The sequence below is a fragment of the Orbicella faveolata genome, unplaced genomic scaffold (genome assembly GCF_042242905.1).
Source record: "Orbicella faveolata isolate gen_17 unplaced genomic scaffold, um_ofav_v1 contig_2, whole genome shotgun sequence".
In the NCBI taxonomy this organism is placed as follows: domain Eukaryota; kingdom Metazoa; phylum Cnidaria; class Anthozoa; order Scleractinia; family Merulinidae; genus Orbicella; species Orbicella faveolata.
The window spans coordinates 4066017-4089014 of NW_028301547.1; the positions used below are offsets into that span (position 1 = coordinate 4066017).

General features: G+C 39.7%; 2 protein-coding genes across 2 annotated transcripts in view; one reads left to right on the forward strand and one right to left on the reverse strand.

The window, feature by feature from the left end:
* LOC110061860 (importin-7-like) lies at positions 1 to 18065 on the forward strand. The gene is made up of 29 exons (XM_020768720.2): positions 1 to 185; positions 500 to 581; positions 1617 to 1776; positions 2505 to 2663; positions 3455 to 3611; positions 3701 to 3790; positions 4536 to 4630; positions 5282 to 5352; positions 5983 to 6085; positions 6560 to 6605; positions 6814 to 6913; positions 7208 to 7407; positions 7517 to 7606; positions 7808 to 7973; positions 8457 to 8498; positions 9129 to 9253; positions 9743 to 9859; positions 10145 to 10211; positions 10792 to 10917; positions 11720 to 11817; positions 12305 to 12400; positions 12619 to 12705; positions 13458 to 13591; positions 14293 to 14441; positions 14720 to 14773; positions 14885 to 14955; positions 15548 to 15671; positions 16421 to 16537; positions 16872 to 18065. The coding sequence occupies exons 1-29, from the start codon at positions 102 to 104 to the stop codon at positions 16949 to 16951; spliced, it is 3090 nt and encodes a 1029-aa protein (XP_020624379.2). The 5' UTR covers positions 1 to 101; the 3' UTR covers positions 16952 to 18065.
* Positions 17726 to 22998, reverse strand: part of LOC110061846 (uncharacterized) — an 11244-nt gene continuing 5971 nt past the window's right edge. The window contains exons 7-9 of the mRNA XM_020768702.2: positions 21531 to 22796; positions 20227 to 21264; positions 17726 to 19028 (exon numbers count right to left, since the gene is read on the reverse strand). Coding sequence (XP_020624361.2) covers positions 18439 to 19028; positions 20227 to 21264; positions 21531 to 22796 — 2894 coding nt within the window. The 3' untranslated portion in view covers positions 17726 to 18438. The remainder of the gene's footprint in view (positions 19029 to 20226; positions 21265 to 21530; positions 22797 to 22998) is intronic.

Genomic DNA, 22998 nt, shown 5'->3' on the forward strand with positions numbered 1-22998 from the left:
TCATTTTACCGGGAAGAATCGCGGGAAGACGAAAATTGCCAATTGCACATGGAATAAGCGAAGAAATACCGTACTCAATTTATCACGAAATAAACCTCGCGATGGACATACCACATCTAGCCACCATCTTGTCGAGTACGTTTGACCCAAACCTAAGAGAGGAAGCTGAAAAAAAGCTCAACGAGGTAAGGATTTCGAACTAACAGTGTTCCTTTCGCAAACGATTTTTCTTCATCACGCACGCTCGTCCTCCGATATTTTCGAAGAACTTTGACTTCATTGCTTCAGTTCAAAAAAACGTACTGATCTTGAGCTTCACCGTAAACCTGACTCTTGAACTTACCCAATTTTCTGATCGTAAAATGATCGTAAAAGTTAAACAAAAAGCTAGGAGCCACAACTTCGCGTTCAAATGACATGGTTATAATTCTTGGTCATGATTTTGTCATAATTTTGAGGATTAAAGTCCATAAATAGTTGTGCCCGGCGTTCTTTGCAGATTCACAAGCTTCCGGGATTTCTTTCGCTCCTGCTTCAAGTGGTCATGTCGAATGAAGTACAAATCCCTGTACGACAGTCTGGTGAGAAATTTTAAAACCATGTTAACTTATTTTTAAATCGTACACGTACATATAATGGCCTTTGGCATAGGCATATTTGTCGTATTACAGAAATAACAAGAAATCTTGTTCAGCTTTTTTCTGAGAAGAACATGTGGACCTATGGACATGTGGACACTATACTAAGCGCATTTGGCACGTAAGCGTATATCAATCTGGCTCATTCAATGTATGTGTAAAATGTACATGTACATAAGTATATATTAAACGACATGGAAACAAAGTATCAAGATAAGGAACTTAACATACTATAAAGTGTAGGACGGTGTTCACATCACGTTAACTCTATGGGAATCAAGTAAACAATGGTGGGAAAGACTTTCAATAACTGTAGAACTTACATTGTAGGAAGAAAGCACTCATTTGCCTGTGTAAACATGGCCTACATTGTATAAGTGATGAACAATACTAAAGCAGCAAAAATGATACTGGCAAATAAATATTTCAAATTTTCAAAAGAAGCAATATTTTTGAGTTGTCTCTGTCTCAGATTTACTTCATTTAACCTCTCCATTACTAACAGTTTTAAGAGTTCAATTCCAAATTTGTGAGCTGTATCAAGACATATAACAAAATCTGTACCAAAAACTGACACTAGAGTGGAAGAGAGTCTTACTTAAAAATTGTTTTGTCTGGTAAAATTTCACATGTCACTCACCAGTAGGTCAGTTTGTTAGAAAAAATGTCTCGAAAATACTGCAAGTTGATTTGTGGTATTAAAACGTTAGCACCAGTCTGCTGAGTACTGTCCTGATCGGACACCAGGGGTACGTTCCTTTGGGGTGATCTGGAGCAGGATCAGTGATCCAAGATCACTCAATCATGGTACATCAAAGGAACCAGTGAATCAACTCTGGTCATGGATTCACTGGCTTCTTTGATGCACAATCATCCTGGTGATCGGGGATCACTGATCCTGATCCAGATCAACCCAAGGGAACGCACGCTAGGCTTTTACCCAGACTAATCATTTGGTTTAAATGATTGCACTTATAGGTGGAATTTACCTTAAGAATATGATTGCTCAGTATTGGAAGGACAGAGACCCTTCAGAATTAATTGACGGTGTTGCTCCATTTGTTATTGCTGAGCAAGACAAAGTGACCATCAGGGAAAATATTGTAGAAGCAGTTATCCATGCTCCTGAGCTAATAAGGTATGGACTAAATACTCTTGGTCGTAGACTTGAGGTGTTAGCTGTAAGTTATTTGACTTTCATGAACATATTCCAGACATAACTAATCAATGACATGAATGATTAATCAATGAGTAATCAGCTGATTATTCATGGACTGTTGTCAATACTCAGTGAGTAAAAATTTTGGAACATCGATTACCCATTGATCCATTGATTACTCATTGATTATTCATTGATTATCCATTGACTAGTCACTAATTTTACTGCCTCTGTAATATAAGAATTTGCTAAACTGAATAAACTTGATTCAAGAATGGCAAAAGTTTGATCGACAACAGAAGACAGTGAGGCTGTGATGAGGAGTCCAGCACATCAACCGTATCATTGGCAGGAAATCATGTTGTTGATATTAATATTATTAAATAAAATAAAGTGTAACTTGTTGCATTTTTGGTGGATTTTATGCCATTGGAAGACCTCTGATGACTAATCAGTGACATTAATGACTAAAAATTTTGTGGAGCATCGATTACTCATCGATTACTCATTGACTATTGGCAGTACTCAATGAGTGATCAGCTGATTACTCATTGATTGACCACTGATTAATCATCAATATTATTGATGTCATTGATTATTGATGTCATCAACCACATGTAGTTATGTCTGGCATATTATACAACTGTATATGTGCTTTGTGCAAGAATTTGTAAAGTTTGACTGATCGTATCTCCTTTGAATTCTAGAATCCAGCTCACGGTGTGTGTTAGCCAGATCCTGCGGTTTGACTTTCCTGATAAGTGGCCTGGAGTGATTGACAAAGTCAATGGATTTCTGGCTGAGAACAGTCAAGGGACCTGGATGGGTGCATTGCTCACTCTGTACCAGGTTGTCAAGAAATACGAGTAAGTTGAATATTGCTTACCAAGATGGTTATGCCTCTGTTCTGTGGTAAATATCATAATTTATTAGATGGCAAGGTAGTCTTGAGGTAAATCCAAGTGTTCTGATTGGTCCTTTCTTGGTTGGGATTTTGCCATGCAGACTATTTTCATGGAAACAGTCACAAGCCATGTAGTCTTCATTTTCAAAGTGCCATGTAATAAAAAAGTTAGTAACCTATGATGAACGACAAAAGTGTTGAGACACTTGGAAGTAAAATTTGCTTTTTGAGCGTCTTGGACACGTTTCCTCCCCCTTCCCCCCCAAACAATGCTGATTTTTCTATTTCTTAGACTGCGCAGACCACAGCACCTACACAACATTGAATTGGGGGGCTGGGGGTATCAAAGATTTAATGCTATGTGCAAATAAAAAAGAACAACAGGTTAAATATCAAAAGCATCATTTTCTAAAAGTGTCTCAACTACTTTTGTCGCCCATTAATCAATCAAACAAACTTTATTTAAAGAGGGTTACACTTAATAGTTATTGTAGTGGCTTGCACCATACTGGGGTATTTTGGTCCTGAGTCATTTTTGTTCGGACCTAGCTGTGCTTGGTCCATACTGTTCCAGCCTTGGGTCAGTATTCTCCAGAATGGCACTTGTGCTCGTTAGTTATTATGACAAACAACATCAGCAGATTAACCTGATTACCTAAACACTTAATTTCAATTGATTGCCCAAACATTTTCAATGCACCTAGATTTCTGTAGAACAGAGTTTTTCTTTTTAATTTATGTAAATTCTCTTAGGTTCAAAAAGCCTGAGGAGCGTGAAGTCCTTCACAATATTATGCAAGTTCTACTGCCGCAGCTATACCAAAGGTTCACATCTGTGATGGAGGATTCTTCAGAAATGTCTGTAGAAATCCAAAAGCAAATCCTGAAGATTTTCTTTGCACTTATTCAGGTTAGTGATAACCAATAAAACGGTTCATTTTGAATGTTCAGTTGGTAAAGATGTCTCAAATGTAATAGTTGACTTTTTTTTTCCATCAGTATGTCCTTCCCATGGAATTAATCACATGTGATACATTTGGAAAGTGGATGCAAGTGTTTCAATCTGTGGTTAACAGAGAAGTACCCCAGGTCAGAATTTTGTTTGAAACTAGACAATAGTATTTTCACATAGAAATACTTGCACCTTTTAGGTTGACATCTGCAGCACTTTATACATTATATCTTGTTTAGTGTGTGATGCAATAGAGTGCTTGTACATGTATCTAGAACATTTTTTGTATGTTGTATTTTTTATATCTACTTTTTAAAGAAAATAGCTTATTTTTCACTTTTGGAGGTTCTTAAAGAGAATAACATGCATACATTTGTACCACCCACCCTCCCTCAGTCTCTAACCCTACTCTACCCCTGCAAATATCCCATATAACCCTTTCCCCCAACATGTACCGTTAGTATACTACCGCCATACTATGATATATTTTTTGATTATTTTGCACTCACTAAGATTCAAATACCCAGTCTCTGACTTTGTAGTCCTCTTTAGCCTCCACTAGGACACAAGCAAGCAAAGCAAATTTTCCCATATTTGTTGGTCTGATAAGTTATTGGTCCCAGACGTTACTTTGACAAAAAATTAATTATACTGGTTTGAAAAAAAATTGAAGCAGACTGAGACAAAAACCATAACATGTACGTGTCCAATTCAACGTAGGCTTTTAGATCTATCTAGCCTTTAAACGTAACAGTTTTTTGAAAGCTTCTCACAAGAAACATGTACTGTGTACTGGAGGCTTGTTTGACAAAATATTTTAACATTTCATCCTCAAGCAAAAGGCATCTCTAATAGTGTCATTGTCTTGTATTCTATCTTCAGTGTGCACTGGAAGGTGATGAGGAAGAGTTAGCTAAGCTTCCTTGGTGGAAAGCAAAGAAATGGGCTTTACATATTCTGTGCCGGTTGTTTGAGAGGTTAAAGCTGGAAAAAATTCAGTTTAATTCTGCATACATGTTGCTATTACACAGTATATAAAGGACCATAAGATTGGCAAAAAACCCTTGGCAACCAATAACATGAATCTAAAATAGTATACCAATGTTGTGATCAACGTGCTCACTCAATCTTCTTTATACCCTTGAGCACATAAGGCTATAGAGCCGAAACAGTTAAGACTAGTTACCATACTTCATTTGTGCAGGAAACATTTAAATTGCCCCTCTCCCAATTGCTGATATTTTTTTCTAGACTCTTGAGATTTTTCTAAGGTGCAAGGGACAACATATTTAAGAGTCTTTCCTTTACCCTTACATTTTCAAGGTTGTGGTCTAAGAAAAATTTCAAGGAGCCCAAAGGTTCCTAACTATGAAATCCTGAGTGCCCAGCAATTAAGCTTATATGAAAAAAGTAAGTATTTTCAGTCACCCAGAGGCAAAAGTTACTTGCCTGTGGCACCTGGGCACTTCTAGAGCACAGCCCTGATTTTTTATACTTGCCCTTCAATTCTCCCAGATGCTTATATGCTTCACATCCCAAACAATACTTGGGTACAAGGCTGAAACATTCACTAGCCCAATCATGCTGCAAATGGTGATCAAATATTAATTTGCCTTTTGCAATTCCAGATATGGTACCCCTGGTTCTATAACTAAAGAATACGAGCAGTTTTCTGAGTACTATTGCAAAAGTTTTGCAGGTAAGTCAGTTATAACTCTGACAGTGTTGCAACTATGTATGTTACAAACTGTTGTTATACATGTACATGTAGTGAAGGTACACTGTTGTCTGTAATTGCAAGTTGTAGTATTAATAGTAACTGTACTGAGTGAAGTACACAACTTTGTACAATTCAGATAGTAGTGAGGTGAGTGAGCATGCAAACTGTGCAAGGCCAATCTGAAACTATAAGTGCATTAATTACTACATGTATTCTCACTTTAATGACACTATGTCATGTTACTAATAATATTAATTATATCATAATATGAGAATCTAGAGTTTAGAAGTCTTTGAGACCTGCCTCTTTTGAGGGAAAAAGTGAGTTCTAGTATATTCCACTGATTTTACCACAGCAGAGAAACAGACAGACAGAATCCATTAGCATGCACGTAAATGACACACAAACAGCATACTGTGTCCAGTTACAGGTATCTGATGACAAAATGTTGTTAAAAGCACTTGAATACAATTGTAGCTGTAATTGGACACCCACATGGTCACGTGCCAGTCACATGACAACAGGGTAAATGGGGAACCAATTAGAGTGGAAAATTTTTCAGGGATGATTCTTCTTGAAACTAAGCAACAGCTTGTCTTGAATTTGTAGCCAGTGTGACACAGATTCTCCTGAAAGTATTGGATCAGTACAGACGGAAAGTGTTTGTGGCTCCGCGTGTGATTCAGCAGACAGTAAACTACTTGAAAAATGGGTTGGTACAAGCATGTATAAGTCAATTATGCTATCTCGTGATCTGCTTTTAAGAAGTGGGTTTAGGCACCAAGCTTACTGGTAGAAAAGGTTGTTTTAAAATGAAGCCTAGTGCACTATGCAAGAGTAAACATGTACATGTACTATCTAAAACATGTTTGCACCAGGCATTATTTTGTGACAGCTTTTCAACGGACAGTCAAATCTCCATTTACGTTTACCTCCCAAAGACTGACACTTGACAGCAAGTAAACAGCAAGCCAACACTTACTCAAGGTGGTGGGGGTGGGTGGGTGTGTGAGGGGTTACAGAAGGTTGACAGTAGGTAATTTGTACCTGAAAATTGTAGATGAAGTTTTGAGCATTGATGGAGGGTTAGGTGAGGCACTTTGCTGTTCCATTTTGTGAGGTACTGTTAAAAGAGTATTATTTTTATGCAGAAAATATTTTACAAGTACATGTACTTTATTTTCAGGATTTCAAATTCTCTTCACTGGAAAATAATGAGGCCTCACATACAGGTAATTACATGTTGTTTCCATTTGTACTTGCAACAACATCTAGAACTGTTATTTGTTTGTATTTCCTGGAGATGCTAGGCTCAAAACACACATGTATTTCTAGATTCCTATGTTCAATTTTACTGCCTGCCATTCATGTAAAGAGTCAAAAAATGTACTTTGTAATCATATGCAACATAGGATTGAATGAAAAATTTCCTTCCAACAGGCAATCATCCAGGAAGTTGTTTTTCCTTTGATGTGTTACACTGAGGAAGATGATGAACTTTGGCAAGAAGATCCTTATGAGTTTATAAGAGTTAAATACGGTGAGGAAGAAAATATAATTTCTACTGATAGCAAAAGGACTTGGTTTTTGTGAGGGTCATGACTGTCCTTTGAGTCTAAAATTTGTACTATTAGTGGTCTCTTCCTTGACCAACTGTGCCATTCTCAATCAAGTGTCCCTTTCTATCTTGATTAGATGCTCCCTTAAATCCAAAATTTTAAGTAAGCAGCTAAGGTGCTAAAGTAAGGAAATACACAGAGCAGTAATTGTCCAGATCTCTGTATGTTTGAATTTGCACTCTTAAATGATGTGTGACATTACCTTGTTTTCACAGATATCTTTGAAGACTTTGTTTCACCTGTAACTGCTGCTGCAACTCTTCTCCACACTGCTGTTTCAAAACGAAAACAGGTCCTTGATCCTACCATGGTGTTCTGCGTACATGTTCTTAACCTTCCAGCAGAGCAGAGGGACCCTCGTCAAAAGGATGGTGCTCTTCATATGATTGGAACATTAGCTGATGTGTTATTAAAGGTAATATTATGTTATTAATTCTGATACTGGTCTTGCATGTGTAAACTTCGTGTTCCTGTCCATGTTTTTCCAGTTATTTTTAACTGTACTCTACTTGATTGTTTTTCAGCGTAAAGTGTACAAGGTGCAGCTAGAAAATATGTTAGTCCAACATGTTTATCCTGAGTTTAAAAGTTCCCTTGGATATCTCCGAGCCAGGGTATGTAGAATTGTAGTGTCTATTTTTGGTGTTGCAAGAAATACATGTAAGTTTTTCTTTAGTTTTCCATGAGTATGCTTTCTTTTTGGACTGTGACAGTCACTCTACTGACAGGTTGGTAGTTACATGGCGTTTCTTCAGTTCACCCAGTTTAACTATGTAGAACCTCTAATGGTGTATTTTTGTTCCACTGTTCTTTAGGCATGTTGGGTATTGCACAGTTTTGGTGACATAACTTTCAAAGAGGAAAGAAACCTTGCGACAGCTGTGAACTCTGCCCGTATTTGTTTAACTGAAGACACTGATCCTCCTGTCATAGTTGAGGCAGCCATTGCTTTGCAGTTTCTCATAGAAAAGCAAGAAGGATGTAAGTCAGGGAATTTTGGTTGTTTGGTATGGCCATAGTCAAGGAGGGAGACACAGGGTTTGCCCTTTGAAAATGAGAGAAGTTGTGAAAGTACATCTGGAAGTTGCCAGTGATCAAGTTGTTTCAAGAATGCAATCTAAATGAATTGTCAGCTGTGGAAACAGAAAACAGAACAAAACACAACACAACACAAATCACGACACAACACAACATAACACAACACAACAACGAAACAAAATGCAACAAAACACAACATTTGGTCCATGAACAGTTCACATGAAAGACTTTGAGGGACAAGTCATACATGTATGGACAGTGATGATAGCCATTCTTCACATGATGTGGAAAAGGTTATTTTGGGTTGTTGAGAACAGAAAAGATTGATTTTTTGTTTTAAAAGATCTTCATTGCACATGCTGTAGTAGAGATCTACAATACATGTAATTAAATATTGCCAATTTTCCCATTCTTTAACCTTTGCAGCTAAAAAGTATATTGAACCACATGTACGACCAATCATCTTGCGTAAGTTATTCTTTTTTTGTCTAAACTATGTGAAATTTCATTTGTCTTTAAAATTGGTGGGGTTTGTATAAGTACATCTCCACCATGTGTGTTGTTGGATTAGAATGTATATGAAATGCCAGACTATCTTATGTTATTTTCATGCAGTATGATTGTGTCTTGCACTATCTAAGTCTAATAACTTTGGCTATTCTTGGCGTATCATTTCAGTCTTTCACGTCAATTATCTCAGAACGTATCGGACGTAAGGCAAAAAAAACACCCTCTCCATTTATCCCTATTTTTGTGTAGCATTTTCTTCCTTGCTCCATGTGAGTTTCTCACTAAGCTTAGCAAAGACAGCTCAGTACCAGGTGGTTTTTGGCCTGGTCCACTTTAAGTATCTGGTCCAGCCATTGGATTTATCTGCTTTAGATTACCATGACAACACTCTGGCAACCAGTTTTCCTGTAAACATCCATATTTGAGATATCTCTGGCCAGAAGATGTGACAGATTTAATCATCTCACTGGTTGTGCAGCAGGCCATAGCTTCAGACTCTTCGATTCCCATTTTCCCTTTAGTCCCACACTTGTGATATACACGTAGTTCATCTTGATAACACTTCTATGTTTTCTTCACACTTTCCAGAACTGTTGAAAGTGATTCGTGAAACAGAGAATGATGATCTAACAGGGGTGATGCAGAAACTCATCTCCACATACGGGGATCAAGAACAAGTGGCAAGCATTGCTGTAGATATTGCCAGAGATTTGGTGAGTCAATTTATAGGTTAGGAATAATTGACAGTTGTTTGTTAGCAGTGTGATTATTACTGCCTGAGCTGTAAGTCACTACTGGAGTTTGAGTTTGTTCTTAAGGGTGTAGCAGTCATGTGACATTGCAAGGCGGGCAGTCTAGGATGACTGACCTGCCCATCCGTTCTTCCTTCCTTTTGATGTTAGTTGTTTTGTGTACAAGTGTATGTGGGTTATGCCTGCAAACAATATTGTCACATTTTTCTTTAACTAACAGCATTAAGTTGTAATGGTAAGGTTTGCACTGTAGTAAGCTGTAGTAAAGGTAAAAACAGTTTTATATGTGACTGGAACCCTGGCAGAGTCCGTGGAAGATGTCCCAAAATTATGCCCATCTAAGAATTTCCGCCATAAAAGTACAGCTCAAAATATGTTCCTCAGGTCCACTCTTGTTGTACAAACGAAATTTGTAAATTTGTAATGATGGCTAATCTATTTAATATACAGGCAGGTACCTTTGTTCAGCTATTGGATGGTGAAGACAGTGACGAGAAAGCAGTCACTGCCATGGGAATCCTGAACACATTAGAGACAATGTTGAATGTCATGGAAGGATCTAAAGAGGTACATGTATGCTGTAATTGAAATTGACTGGTTAGTGTTGGAGTGATCTTTGTGTATAAGGATCCATTGACTAGGTCCTTCGGCATGGCCCATGGCCCTAACCCCATTTGAGCTGTTCATTGGTGAACAAGGGGAACACATAATTGTTGCTAGGCTTGAAGTTGATTAGCTGATGTAAACTAGATATACATACATCCCCTAGCAAATTTGGGAAACAATAATTACTTGACCTTTGTTTTCTAGTTGTAATGTACAAGTTTTTTTTTTGTTGTTGTTGCTTTCTAGATTGTGCATCAGCTGGAGCATGTGGTGATATCTTTAATAGCAAAAGTGCTGGAGCTCTCTGTGATGGGTAGGGAATATGTGTAACTTTGTACAAATACATTTTGTGTATTCCAGAACAAAAGTAAAACATTTGTGGAAGATGTATCAATGTCCAGGGGCCCGTTTCTTGAAAGCCCCGGAAACTTTTCGGGCCCATAAAGCCATTCTTAGTTCATCCGTATCTAAAAACGGAGAAGTGTATAGCCCTGAAACTTCTTGTATGAAGGAAACCTATGTTAATGTTAAGAAAATGTGAATAAAACAGCTCTGTAATCGTAGGGTTCGAGATTTTACTATGGCTTTCCAGGCCTGAAAAGTTTCCGGGGCTTTCGAGAAACAGGGCCCAGGTCAAAAAGAGCTTATTATTAACCTAATTATTTTTGGATTCAACTTGACTATGGAAAATAAGTGGACCATATTATTTCTTTAATAATACATAGTTTTGAGAGTTTGGTACTTCCTTAGTTGAAGATGTTGCTTGCTATTGTCATCTCTATCTATAACATTTGTAATTCACAGAGTAAAAAGAAATTTTGAATATTGTCATACTTTGTAATGAAATGGTCAGTGCACAGTAATATTTTCACGTAACTATTTATTTTTTTCAGAGTTTTATGAAGACATTTTGTCCATAATCTGTACCTGCACATGTTTTGAGATCTCACAGTCCATGTGGACAGTGTACTACATGCTGTATGAGGCTTTCCAGAGAGACGCGTTTGACTATTTTGCAGGTACAGTATGTTTTTTCTGCCATGAGACTTATCTTGGAATAATATAGACAAAACAGCTTTAGACAGTTTTTTAGTACAATAATGCCGAGGAGGCATATTTGAAGTAAACTTAGTAGAAAAATTTCTCTTTACACTCTTAACTTCTTGAGAGAGAATTATTACATACTGGATGCTTGGATCAAGTGGTCCAGATTAAGCCTAATTAAGATTAAGCTAGGTTCAGTAAGTTGAGGTCCTCACTGGGCAAGGCACTTTATTCTAACAGTGCCCCTTTCCACCCAGGCCAATCAGGACTCGAAGCAAACTTGAATTCAAGCTTGCCTTCGGACAAGCAGCCCCCAAATTTTGTTTGCCCTGGGCAAGTCCTAGTTCACTTTTCTTTGTTATTTAGTTGGCAGACGGGTTGCATGGGCCCTTGCTCATAGGGCAAGAGAGAATGAAAAGTTACTTGCTCAGTGGGAAAATCTGCTTGTCCGGGATGACCGGGTGGCACTTTTTTCAAGCCCTTTGAATAAAACAGTACCTGTGAATGACACTAGCAGCTAGAATCTAGCATATCTCTGAGTCTGTGCTACCTGCACATCTCATCCTGGGCAGTGTGCAAAGTTAATACCCCTAGTTGTTACTGACATAAGCTCTATCAGTATGGGACACTTGGCTTGACACACTTGTTACCAACATGTACATGTACCTCCCTGAATGGATATATGAAAAATACAATGTATTTATTTCAAGGTAAAACCTGTGCTTTATGTGACATCAGCTCATCTCTATTATTTAAACTATTTTTGTTCTGCTACAGAAATGATGCCATGTCTGCACAATTACATCACTGTGGACACACCTGCCTTCTTAGCAAATCCTAAGAACCTGGAACTAATATATAACATGTGTAAAAAGGTAATTACATTTGAATGTGTGCCAAGTGTAATACTTAATTGTGTACCACATTTTGTTGTTTGGTTTGGTATTGCTGAAAAAATACTATACTCACCAAAAAAGGCTACATAAATGTGTTCATGTACATCGCAGGGTATTTGTTGTTTATAGTTCTGTATTAGAAGTAAAAGAAGGACTCCTTCAGTTTACATGAGCATTGTGATAATCACCTGAAGGCCATTCTTGATTCTTCAGGTGGTACAATTTTGGATAATGAAAGGTGTATATATAAAAATTCAGAGAGCATACATGTAGGTCTTTTTTTCTCATGGAAATATCTAAAATTTGATTCAGCTCCAGCTTTGGATCCTCCAAAAAAAAAAAAACAGTAGTAAAAGACACCCTGGGTGGCCACTAAGGATCTAATCCAGATTTTTTGTGCATCCTGGTTGAATTTCTTTCACCTTGCAACAAGTTTGACTTTTGATTTCTTATGTTCCTTTCCAAGATGATGACAGATTCCTCTGCACAGGAGGATCAGCAGTGTAATGCAGCAAAGCTGTTGGAAGTGACTATTCTTCAGTGCCGTGGGCATATGGATCAGGTACTGTACTGTCTGGGTCATGGTAAATGTAATGTTCGTGTGGCTGTGCGCTGCACATGTACTTGTTTAGAATCTAGCACAGTATTATTGGTCACTTTGGGTGTGGCAAAGGCTTTAAGGAGACTTGATGTGTCTCCCTTACTCTGATGAACACAATTTTTTCATGTGTATTTCTTTATTTATTTGTTTGGTTGTTTATTTATTTATTTACCTTGTAGTGGCTTCCTTTTTATGTGGAAGCTGCACTGGAAAGATTGACGAGGGAGGTGAAGGAGAGTGAATTACGAACAATGTGTTTACAAGTGGTAAGGGAGAATACAACAAACGTACAAACTTTAATTTGATTGAGCATAATGATACTTAATATGTAATACATGTAGCTTAATAATGCAACTGAACTTTGTGCAGAATAGTGTCTTTGACTGTTCCTTTACCCCCTGAATGGGATACTAATACGCCCATGGCAGCTCCCCTGAGCAATATTTACTCCCTTCCCCCCAAGCAATCTAACGTTATCTATTTAAGGGAGTAGAGATGACACTTTGGTGAGAGTACTGGTTCTCACCAGTGTTTTTATCCAGGTTGTCTGGTTATCCTCCCTTCACAAAACCAACACTCCAAACTCATTGAAACATCGTTGAAGAGCGTCTCCATGGGATGCGCCACTGCCAATTCCAATCGATTTATTATTGTTATTTATTTATCTTTTGTACACAAGGGAAGAGAGTAACCTTGTGAGAAGAATGTGCCTCACACAAGGGCATTCTACAAGTACAATGGTCACCCTTATCTACCCTCAACTCAAAGACATGAACTGGATACAATAATTGGACACTAAGCCTCCTTCACTTATGCGTGGTTGTCAGTAGAGTAAAAGTTTCAAAGATGTAGATGTGAATACAACACACCGACTGTAAAAACTTTTTTTAAAAGAATAAAAACATCATATGAACCTTAGAAAAGACTTACTAAGAAAACGTTGACAGATTGTGGACAGTAACCATGTAGAGTTTAAACATACATGTAAATTTTTTTTTTTGGTATTTTGTGATTGCAGGCTATAGCTGGATTAATATACAATACTCCTCTTCTGTTAAGCGTACTGGACAAACTTCAGTTTCCAAACACGAATGAAACAGTCACAGCACAGTTCTTTAGTCGCTGGGTCAATGACCATGACTGCTTCTTTGGGTAAGCCGAGAAGATATCACTGAGAAACCGCTACCTTTGTTAACTTAGTTTTCACTGTATCGCACTTTGAAAACAAAACGATAATTGTAGCCATTGTGCTGAAATCAGTGATCGTTCCACCTCAACCTTCTTTACTTTATTGTGTGAAAACTTTGCCACCACACGGATCTAGTTTTTGGAATGAATTCTTACCATTCCACATCATCTGAAGTAATTTGTGTGATACATTTCATTTAGCTTTGTGCAGTCCGATTTACGTATGCCGTTCTCCGATTTTATGTTGTATGTTGGTATTGTATGTATGTTGTTTAGTTGTTGTAAGTTGTTAATCAAAGATCATCTCGGCAGGTATATTGGGGAAGGAAATGTAGTAAATGAAACACATATGTTCGCCAACTACTCCCTAATTTGCGTTAATAAAACTTCGGGCGAACTAGATTTTGGTCCGGGCGAAGCGACTCTTTTTCCGGGCGATATGACTTTGAGATCGGGCGAAACGGTTAGCGAAACGGTTAGCTCTGTTTGTAACCCATTAGCTGAGAGTTTACCTCCTTGGCTAAGGTAACTGTTAGTAGCTACTCATAAATCCTTCCGCCAGCTGGGGTTTTCTGACTACAATGTACCCTTTGGCCAGTCTTCAATGTTTTGTTTGTCAGGTTATAGTGTCCTCTTTCGTTAATTCTTCTTGCTGTTTGTTATAGTATTCATGATCGTAAGATGTTTGTGTTGGGATTCTGCGCACTCATGGATCTGCCAAAAGAGATGAGGCCACAGGCTCTCCTGCAGTGCTCGCCCCAGATTCTCCCGGCCTTGTTAGTTCTTTTCTCAGGACTCAAAAGGACGTATGAAAGTAAGTACATCTTACTGGTCTACAGGCATTTCCTATTGATCGAGTATTGAGATTCTGAAAGGCATATTGAAAGACAGACAGACGGACGGATAGACACAAGGATCGACTGACTTCAGGACGGACGGGCGGATGGACGTGCGGACGCCGGATGGAAGGTTGGACGGACGGGCAGACAGACGGACCAGGGGATAGATGGACGGATGGACGGACGGACGGACGGACGGACAGACAGAATAGATCATTCAGTTGTTAATGTATAATTGATTAATTTTTTTCAGACCGTGGTGATGATGACGATCAAAATGAAGACGAGGAGGGGGAATCGGATGAAGGTACCTGAGCTCCAATTTTTTTTTTCTTGCTTTACGTGTACACGTAACTGCAAGCCAAACTGGTGTTGTGTGCATTATAATGGTTTTCATCGGTACTTCCTGATTTCGTAGATGAGCTGGCTAGCGACGAGGACGAAATTAATGAGGACGATGTTCAATATATTGAAGGTCTTGCGCAAAAGGTAAGCAGATATGTTACCACAAACCACAAAGTATTCTGGAAGTCTGTGGAAATCAGCCGAGTCTTCTTTTGATAAGAAGGAAAGTGAGACTATATAGGGAGGCGCGGTGGCCTCGTGGTTAGTGCTTTCTACTCTGGATCGAGCGGTCCGGGTTCGAGCCCTGGCCGCGGACAAGGCCCAGGGTTCTTGGACAAGATACGATACTCTTGCAGTGCTTCTTCTCCACTCAGGTATATAAATGAGTACCGGCGAATTTAATGCCGGGGGTAACCCTGGGGGTAACCCTGCGATGGACTGGCGTCCCATCCAGGGAGGAGTCAATACTCCTAGTCACTTCATGCTAGAGAAACCGGGATAAGCTCCGGCCTGATGGGTCACTTGGCTGGCATGCAGACTTGACCTTGAGTATTAAGACTATTTTTAACGAAGTTAACTCATTACAGTCATAGACAGGTACAAGAGACATAAATTAAAGTCTCTCTACAGGTAACATTGTGGCCAACCCTAAATAACAAAAATCTTAATAGTGATAATCTTTTTAGTGTGATGATATGAATTTCTTCGTCGGATATAAAACTTTTTTTGCGCACAGGCTGCCGATCATTTAGATGATGAGGAAGAGGTGGAAGATGATGAAACGGCTCTTGAAAACTTCACCACATCTGTAGACAATGAAGAAACCGATGAGTACATCGCCTTTAGGACCTCGATGCAAGGTTACTGTTACTTTTCAGAACGTTGTTTGTAGGATTACGTTAAGGTCCCGGTCATAAAGGCTTCAGAATTTGAAATGGTTTAAAAACCATCCCAGGACCTTCGTATGATTCGAAGTGAAGTACAAAATAACAATGCGCACTTAATGAGTGGCTCCCAGGGAAACAGTGAGTTCTGTTTCCCCGAGACCCTCAACTTTCCCTGAGGCGAAGCCGAGGGGAACATTGAGGTAGAAGGGGAACGAAACTCACTGTTTCCGCCGGACCAGCCATTAGGTGTTTTGTTATACCTACCAACTCAAAAATAGAAAACAAAAACTGCGAAAAAATCGTTTGCTTGACGTTGACTGGCACACAAATGTGCCGCGGTTTCATGGAGCTCGACCTGATTACATGCGAGTCGAAAGTTCACGTTGTTGTTTCCTTGGCGAGTTAGTTAGTTTTGACCCACGACGAGTGACACGTTCTCCTCCAATCAGAAAATGTATTTGAGTTGGGAGGTATAGCAACAATAGCAACAATAGCTATGAACGATGAATATGAACAAAACGCCGAAAATCAGTAGCTTTATACATTGAGAAACAACATAGTAAAGAGACGGAAACAAACTTGGACTTACTTTATCTGAAGGGACTAAGCACAACAAGGAAGGCGTCTAATTCAGTTTTCAAGGAATGGTCCATGACTCCTCTAAGGTCTTGCGTCCCTCTTCATGCCATTTACGTGTAACTGTTGTTTGTATTTTATTTTAGCACTGCAGACCAGTGACCCAGATTGGTACTCGGCTCTGACAAGTGTGTTGACAAGCGAGCAGGCTAAGTCATTACAGGAAGTGTTTCACCAGGCCGAGCAGAGGATAGCTTTGTTAGGTAAGAATACGAAAGAATATTGCTCGTAACCAAGATTCATAATAAAAGTGCGAAAAACGTTCTTTTTTAAGTGAGATTAAACAATAGGAGCTTAAAAACTACTAGGATAGTTGCCACAGAAAAAAAATAACAGAACTTAACCAAACGAAATGATAAGTACCAAAGGAAAACAGACGAAGCGAAACAATTCAAAGAGTAATTGTAATAGGTCTACATAGGTAGCTTTCTTGCCCGTCGTCCTCCCTGACTTGTGGGGGAGAAGGATCCCAAACAAAGCTGCATCGTAATTATTCTACGAAGAGTATTTACAATGTTCTTGTTTATTTTCAAACAGAATCCAAGAGAATCGAACAACAAGGAGGATACATGTTCACTAACATGACTGTGCCGAATACCTTCAACTTTGGACAGTAACTGAGTTTCGCAGTGGACGTTTTTGGTGAGCGGACTTCGACATGAAAGCTTTGTTCCACATCTAAGCTGATGGAGCCTCAGTAGTCCTACATACTGACATACATAAAGCCTTCGCGGTGAAACACTGTTGGAATTGACTTCAAAGTAAAATGTTGTGCACGATTGTTGATTCGTTTTGCACTGGCGCGACTTCCGTGGTTGCGTGATGGTTTTTCCACGCCAGGAACGAAATGTTGTCATCTAGTGCTTTGAAGAAAACGACGAAGAAGACTCAATACTCCCAAATTAGTGATTGCTAGAGTGATTTTCTACTCGCTTTCTTTTGCTGTACATAATTGTAATTTTATTTAGGATCGATTTTGTCGTCATTTCGAACGACTCGAAAAGCGTAATCTTTGATTTGGATGATCAAAACAGAAAATCACAGGCTCTGCAACCAATTAAAGGCTGCTTTTAGTAGTTGAGTAGAATTTACTTGAGAAGCTAAAAGCACTGATCGTTTGAATTTCTTTTTTAAACTTTGATCTCTTGCATAATTTGGTGATGTTGGTGGTTATGCCTGTGTTTGTTAAACACAATCAGTCGTGGAAAAAGCTACAATTTCAACTCCGAACTGAACTAAGGGAGTGCGTGCTTTTTCTTCCTTAGTTGCTATGCAGATGACACGTCATGATCATGTGACATGTGTCATGTGACATCTCGAAGGATTCTTGATTACTCGTGCTATTCTACAACGAAAATTTGTCACAAAGGGTAACTGTTTCTCCGACTCAGTTTAGAATTGAGCCTCTGATCTGGCCTTGAAATAGATTTATTTTCACTTGCAAAAGAGAGAGTGGAAGAGGCCTTTTGCATTATGCAGTTATCTTATAACAGCAACTTAAGTACCTTTGACCTTAATTATTTAAGAGTTTTCATCTCGGTGAGGTTAAGAATTGCTCAATTACAATGAGACTTCCTGTAGAACTGAAAGATTGCGTGGCTGCATTCAAATGAAGTGCAGCAAATCGGCTGTTACACATTAAGGATTTAAGAAAACAGAAAGATAAGATTTGACCAAGTGCTCAGAATTACAGGGGAATAAGTTTATTTTATTAAAAGAGCAAGAAAACTATATTGTGGTCTTTATTCTAGCCTCTTCCAGGCGTTGAGTTTGTTGGGCGCAGCGCGCTCGCCATTTAGCTCGCTGCGCCCCAACTAACTGAACGCCTGGAAGAGGCTATCGTTATTCAAGCAGCGCAAAAGCTATTTAATAGCCCTCGAGTTTTGTTACCTGCGTAAAATTAAAAAAGGCTTCTCATGGCTTAAAACTATCGATATCTCACGAAAGTATACAGCTTTATACGAAAGTGCAACGTTTTATGGTCATGTCATTCTCGGAAATGTACTTTCGATGAAAATGTTCGTAAATATTACCTTGCGAGTTGTCAATCTTATTTTTTTCACCTGTTCGGACTTTGCAGCTTGTAGTCTTAAGCAGATGTGTCTTATATTTCATAAGAAGCTGGTGAATCGTGAAAATAGATTCTGCCATTCCTCGTGTTGGCGGTGGGAAGATTTTCTTCAGTGTTTCTTTTCCTCAATATTTCAGTGCCACTGGTATCAAACATTTCACTCAGTGTGTCATGCCCGTGTTTTTTATCAGACGTTTCTTCCTCAATTTCACATGAAATTTCTACAGATTCTTCAGATCCGGAGTTTTGATTTTCCTCATCGTCGAGGTGCACAGAAAACTCGATGGCTTTTGTCGCCTCCATCTCAAAAAAGGCATAGTTTAACCCGCCCTCCTCGTAGAACACTTCTCTCTGGTAAGAGTGGAAAAGCGATGTCTTGAATCCTTCGGTGGAGAAGTTCCCCTTTGTCAAGTTGAGGCTCTGGTTGTCTGCTTTCGATGCATTCATTTGGCGTCTCTTCTCCTTGATCGCGAGTATGAGGGCATCGACAATGTCGGGAACGCGAAGATAGTACGTAAAGAGAACCACAATGATGACAAATATGATGACCAGAAACGGGGTCAGGTGCCAAGGAAACTGATATGCCGGTGGCATAACCGAACCATCCGTTGGATGACTTGGAGCTGGACGAAAAATCAGAACTATTCAAACATCTTTCGTAATTTATAACTATAACTGTCGTTTTATTATCTAACCATACCCCTACCCCTTTACAGGGTTGCCACAGTGGTAGGGCTAAAAAATCTGGCCAATACAAACAAACGTCAAGGTCAGTGTTTCGCCATTTATCTTGCATTTAATTGCATGTCAACTGCAGCCCTAGAACATAAATCCCAGCAATAAAAGTGGTAGGGCTATAGCCCTACCAGCCCCTCCCCCTCCGCGGTCCCTGGTGCTCGTCGGAAATTTTGAAAAGAACCCCCTTAGAGATATAAAGATAATGTTTTGTAGGAATGGCTTGAAATTTTTTCTAAGACTAAGAGGTACCAATTCTAAAACAACGTGTTAACTGACACTTTTTTGGCGAAAGCTCCTGGTGTGGGAGCTTTCGAGACTGAACACACTGAGAGGTACCAGACCCGCTTTTTTAACCCCTAAAAGGTACGACGAGCATCCCCGTCCTGTTTATATGAGAGTCTCCCCCCTCCCCCCCCGCCCACCACCCGGAACCTACATCCCCGACCAAAACTACAAACAAATGTATGGAAACAACTCCCGCTGTTAAGGAATTGAGGACACTTCATGTGGTCCCAAACAGATATTTTTTTGTTCTTCCCCCGTTACAACGGACAACTTGGTCGTTTTGAATGATAATTATTCTGCGGTCTTGGAATCTGTACTAGTTTGTACACTATTCTATCTTTGAAGAGTCTGGCAGCATACGTTATATGTAACACTTCAAAACCAAACGATGGCTCATTTTCATTAAACCCTCTCTTTTATGGACACCCTCACAAATGACTGTCCCGAGGGTCTCCACTACAACGAGAGTTGGCTATATTGCTCGAATGTCAAAGCCAATTGCTAAGAAACAGCTGAGATTACATCTTTACGTGGGACAACTTCCTGCATCTGGCTTCTAGTGTCCCAGGGGTTTCATTAGGGGCCAGGCACCGATCATATTGACTGGCTGCGAGCCTGGTTTGACCATCTAGCCGAGAGTTTTTCTTATCGAGAAGTTCAATTCAAAAGTTCTGCCCGCCTGTGAAAACCACTGAGATGCCACCCTGCTGAAAAAGTTAATGAAACCCCTGGTGTTCTAATACATTGCACATAAACTCCAAGAAAATCCGGTCTTTTGAGTTTCAGACATTTACTTACCTGTATGCGATGGTGATATAGTAGGAGATAAACTTGAAAATGATGGTTGAACTTGAAAAGATGATACTTGTGACTGTCCTTGAAAATCGCTCGCCTTTTCCGACTGTTCGACAGCAACGAAACTACCCTGAACAGTGGACACACCGTATTCTGTGCTTCCCTTTACTGTTCTGATAATGAGAGAATCCATTCGTGGAGACTTTGATAAGCTGCGAGTACTTTGATCTATGTATGCACCATATGTTCCCTTCACTGTTCTAACGGAATCGATTTGCAGAGTCGATGATGGATCGAGAGTATTTTGTCCATGTGTTTGATCTACGTATGCACTGTATGTTCCCTTCACTGTTTTAAGGGAATCCATTTGCAGAGTCGCTGATGGGTCGCGAACGTTTTGTCCATGTGCAATTTCTGTGGATGTACCGTAAGTTTCCTTCACTGTTCTAAGGGAATCCATTTGCACTGTCGTTGATCTGTCACGAGTATTTTGTCCATGTGTAATTTCTAGGGATGTACTGTAAGTTTCTTTCCCCGTTCTAAGGGAATCCATTTGCAGAGTAGTTGATGGGTAAGGAATATTTTGTCCATGTGTATGCTCTATGGATTTACTGTAGGGTCCCTTCACTGTTCTAAGTGAATCCATTTGCAGGGTCGCTGATAATTCGCGAGCACTTCTTCCTCGTGTTGGATCGCTGGATACACTGTTAAAGGTATACGCAGCTCCCTTTGCAATTCTCATCAGCGAATCTGATATAGTCTTGGATGAGTTGTGAGAACTTTGTCTATGTGCTTGAAACATAACAGTGTCGTCAGACCTGGTTGATCCACAACACATGGGAGTGGCTCCGGTCGGCGTGACTTGCACTTTATAAATAGAAGTGACATGCTGCTGATGTGGTTCAGTATAACTGTCAATAGACATTTGAGTTGAAAGTCTTGTGTAAGATGCTGGAGACGGATATATGTTATTGGACGGGCTGACGCCCATGATATGCTTCCCACGTAAAGTGCTTCCAAGAGTGGAAGTTGTTGAATAATCTGTAGAACAAAAAGATGATACATATTCAGTCGTCTTTGTTTAACAGCAAGAGATTCCTGCCTGTCTGTCAGTCTGTCTGTCTGTCGGATAGTCTCTATCTGTGTCAGTCTGTCTGTGAGACAGTCAGTCAGTTAGTCTGTCTGACGGCTGTCTGTCTGTCAGTCTCTGTCTACATGTCTGCCTGCCTGCTCTGCCTAACAGGGCAGTACCAAAATATGTGTAAAAGTGGTCTAATATCTCATTTCTAGCACTCTCTAAATGTTACCTGAAGTCCTCGATAACGAAGAGAACTTATCGCTGATCAAGTTTGTTTTTCCGCTAAAGCTTACAATGGCTATTGTTGACCTATTCCAAATTGGAACACTTTGGGTACCAAGTGGGTCTGTGATCCTGTAATCTACAAATGTACTGGAGTAGGCTTTTGAGCTGCTACTCTTTGAATTGGAATGGAGATGGTAATTCCATGAGTCCAATGGTGACGGTACACTTTGATAGCAGCTCGATATCGATGCTGTTGATGTTGAATAAGTAGAATCAGTTGCGTGTGACGCTATGCCTGTCAGGCTGGTTTGACTGGGGATGTTAGAAATGCTATGTAAGCTAATGTATCCCGTCTTCTGCATGGTTTCTTGGTGAAGACTGTTGATGGTTAATGTACCGATAGGTTTGTCCGTAACCAACGAATCCTCGTAGGATACGTTGCTGAGGCTTGACTTTTCATTTGTGGAACTCCGGGAAATAGTCAACGACGTAACCCGAGAGAGTGGTATGTCTCCTGTCACTGATAATAGCGATTTTAGGGAAGCACTTGTTTTTGTGGACAAACCAACAGTACCTTGGAAGCTATTTCCGCTCATGGCAGGATCTGCACGAGAAATTTCAGCAGACTGGTGGAGTTGAAAAATTGTAGGGGAAATCACAGAAGTAGAATTGCCACTTGTGAGACTTGATGTACTTGCAAGATTGTGGCTGGCTTGGCCAACGGTATTTGCCATTAACTTGCTATTCAATGACACGGATTTGCGAAAAGGCGACTTAGATTGTGTTAGGAAAAGGGACAAAGTTTGATCCCTCATCAAAGTTGGTGTATTCGTCTCAACTATAGTCGAGTCAGTTCCACTGTTGGTATAGTAAGGACGTGAAGTAGTTCCGTCAAAGGGAATGGAACTATTTAATATTTGAAATGCTTCCACTGCGTTAGAAGTTGTTCCCTTGAACAACCTTTGGATTGTTTCTTGGAGTGTCGTCATTGTTGTAAATGGTGTGACGGGAAGTTGACTTAAAGGGAGTGTGATGCGGGACTGGCTGGAAGATGGTGTGACACTACGGAGATTTGAGGGTACGGTAGTATCAGTTTGACTTGAAGACAGTGCAACAAGGATCTGACTTGAAGATAGCACACCACTGGCTGGACTCGGCGACAGTGTGACACCATATTGACTTGACGACATAATGCCACTGGAAAGAGTAGATGGCATGGCAATGGTTGACATCGGTGAAGCACTGGAAGAGTTGGATCCCGTCCACAAGCCTGCCAATGAAAAAGGACAAAACTGTAATTAATTATTGTTAGAAAGTCACAGTGCATAATTCATTTTTTTATTCACAAAAGGATGAAATTTATAACTGATGTAGGCTTCCTGATCATGGGACATTTCAGACATCAGACCTCTGAATACATTCCCCTGTGAAGACCACTTTTTGTAATCTACCATCGGACAGCAATACTTCAG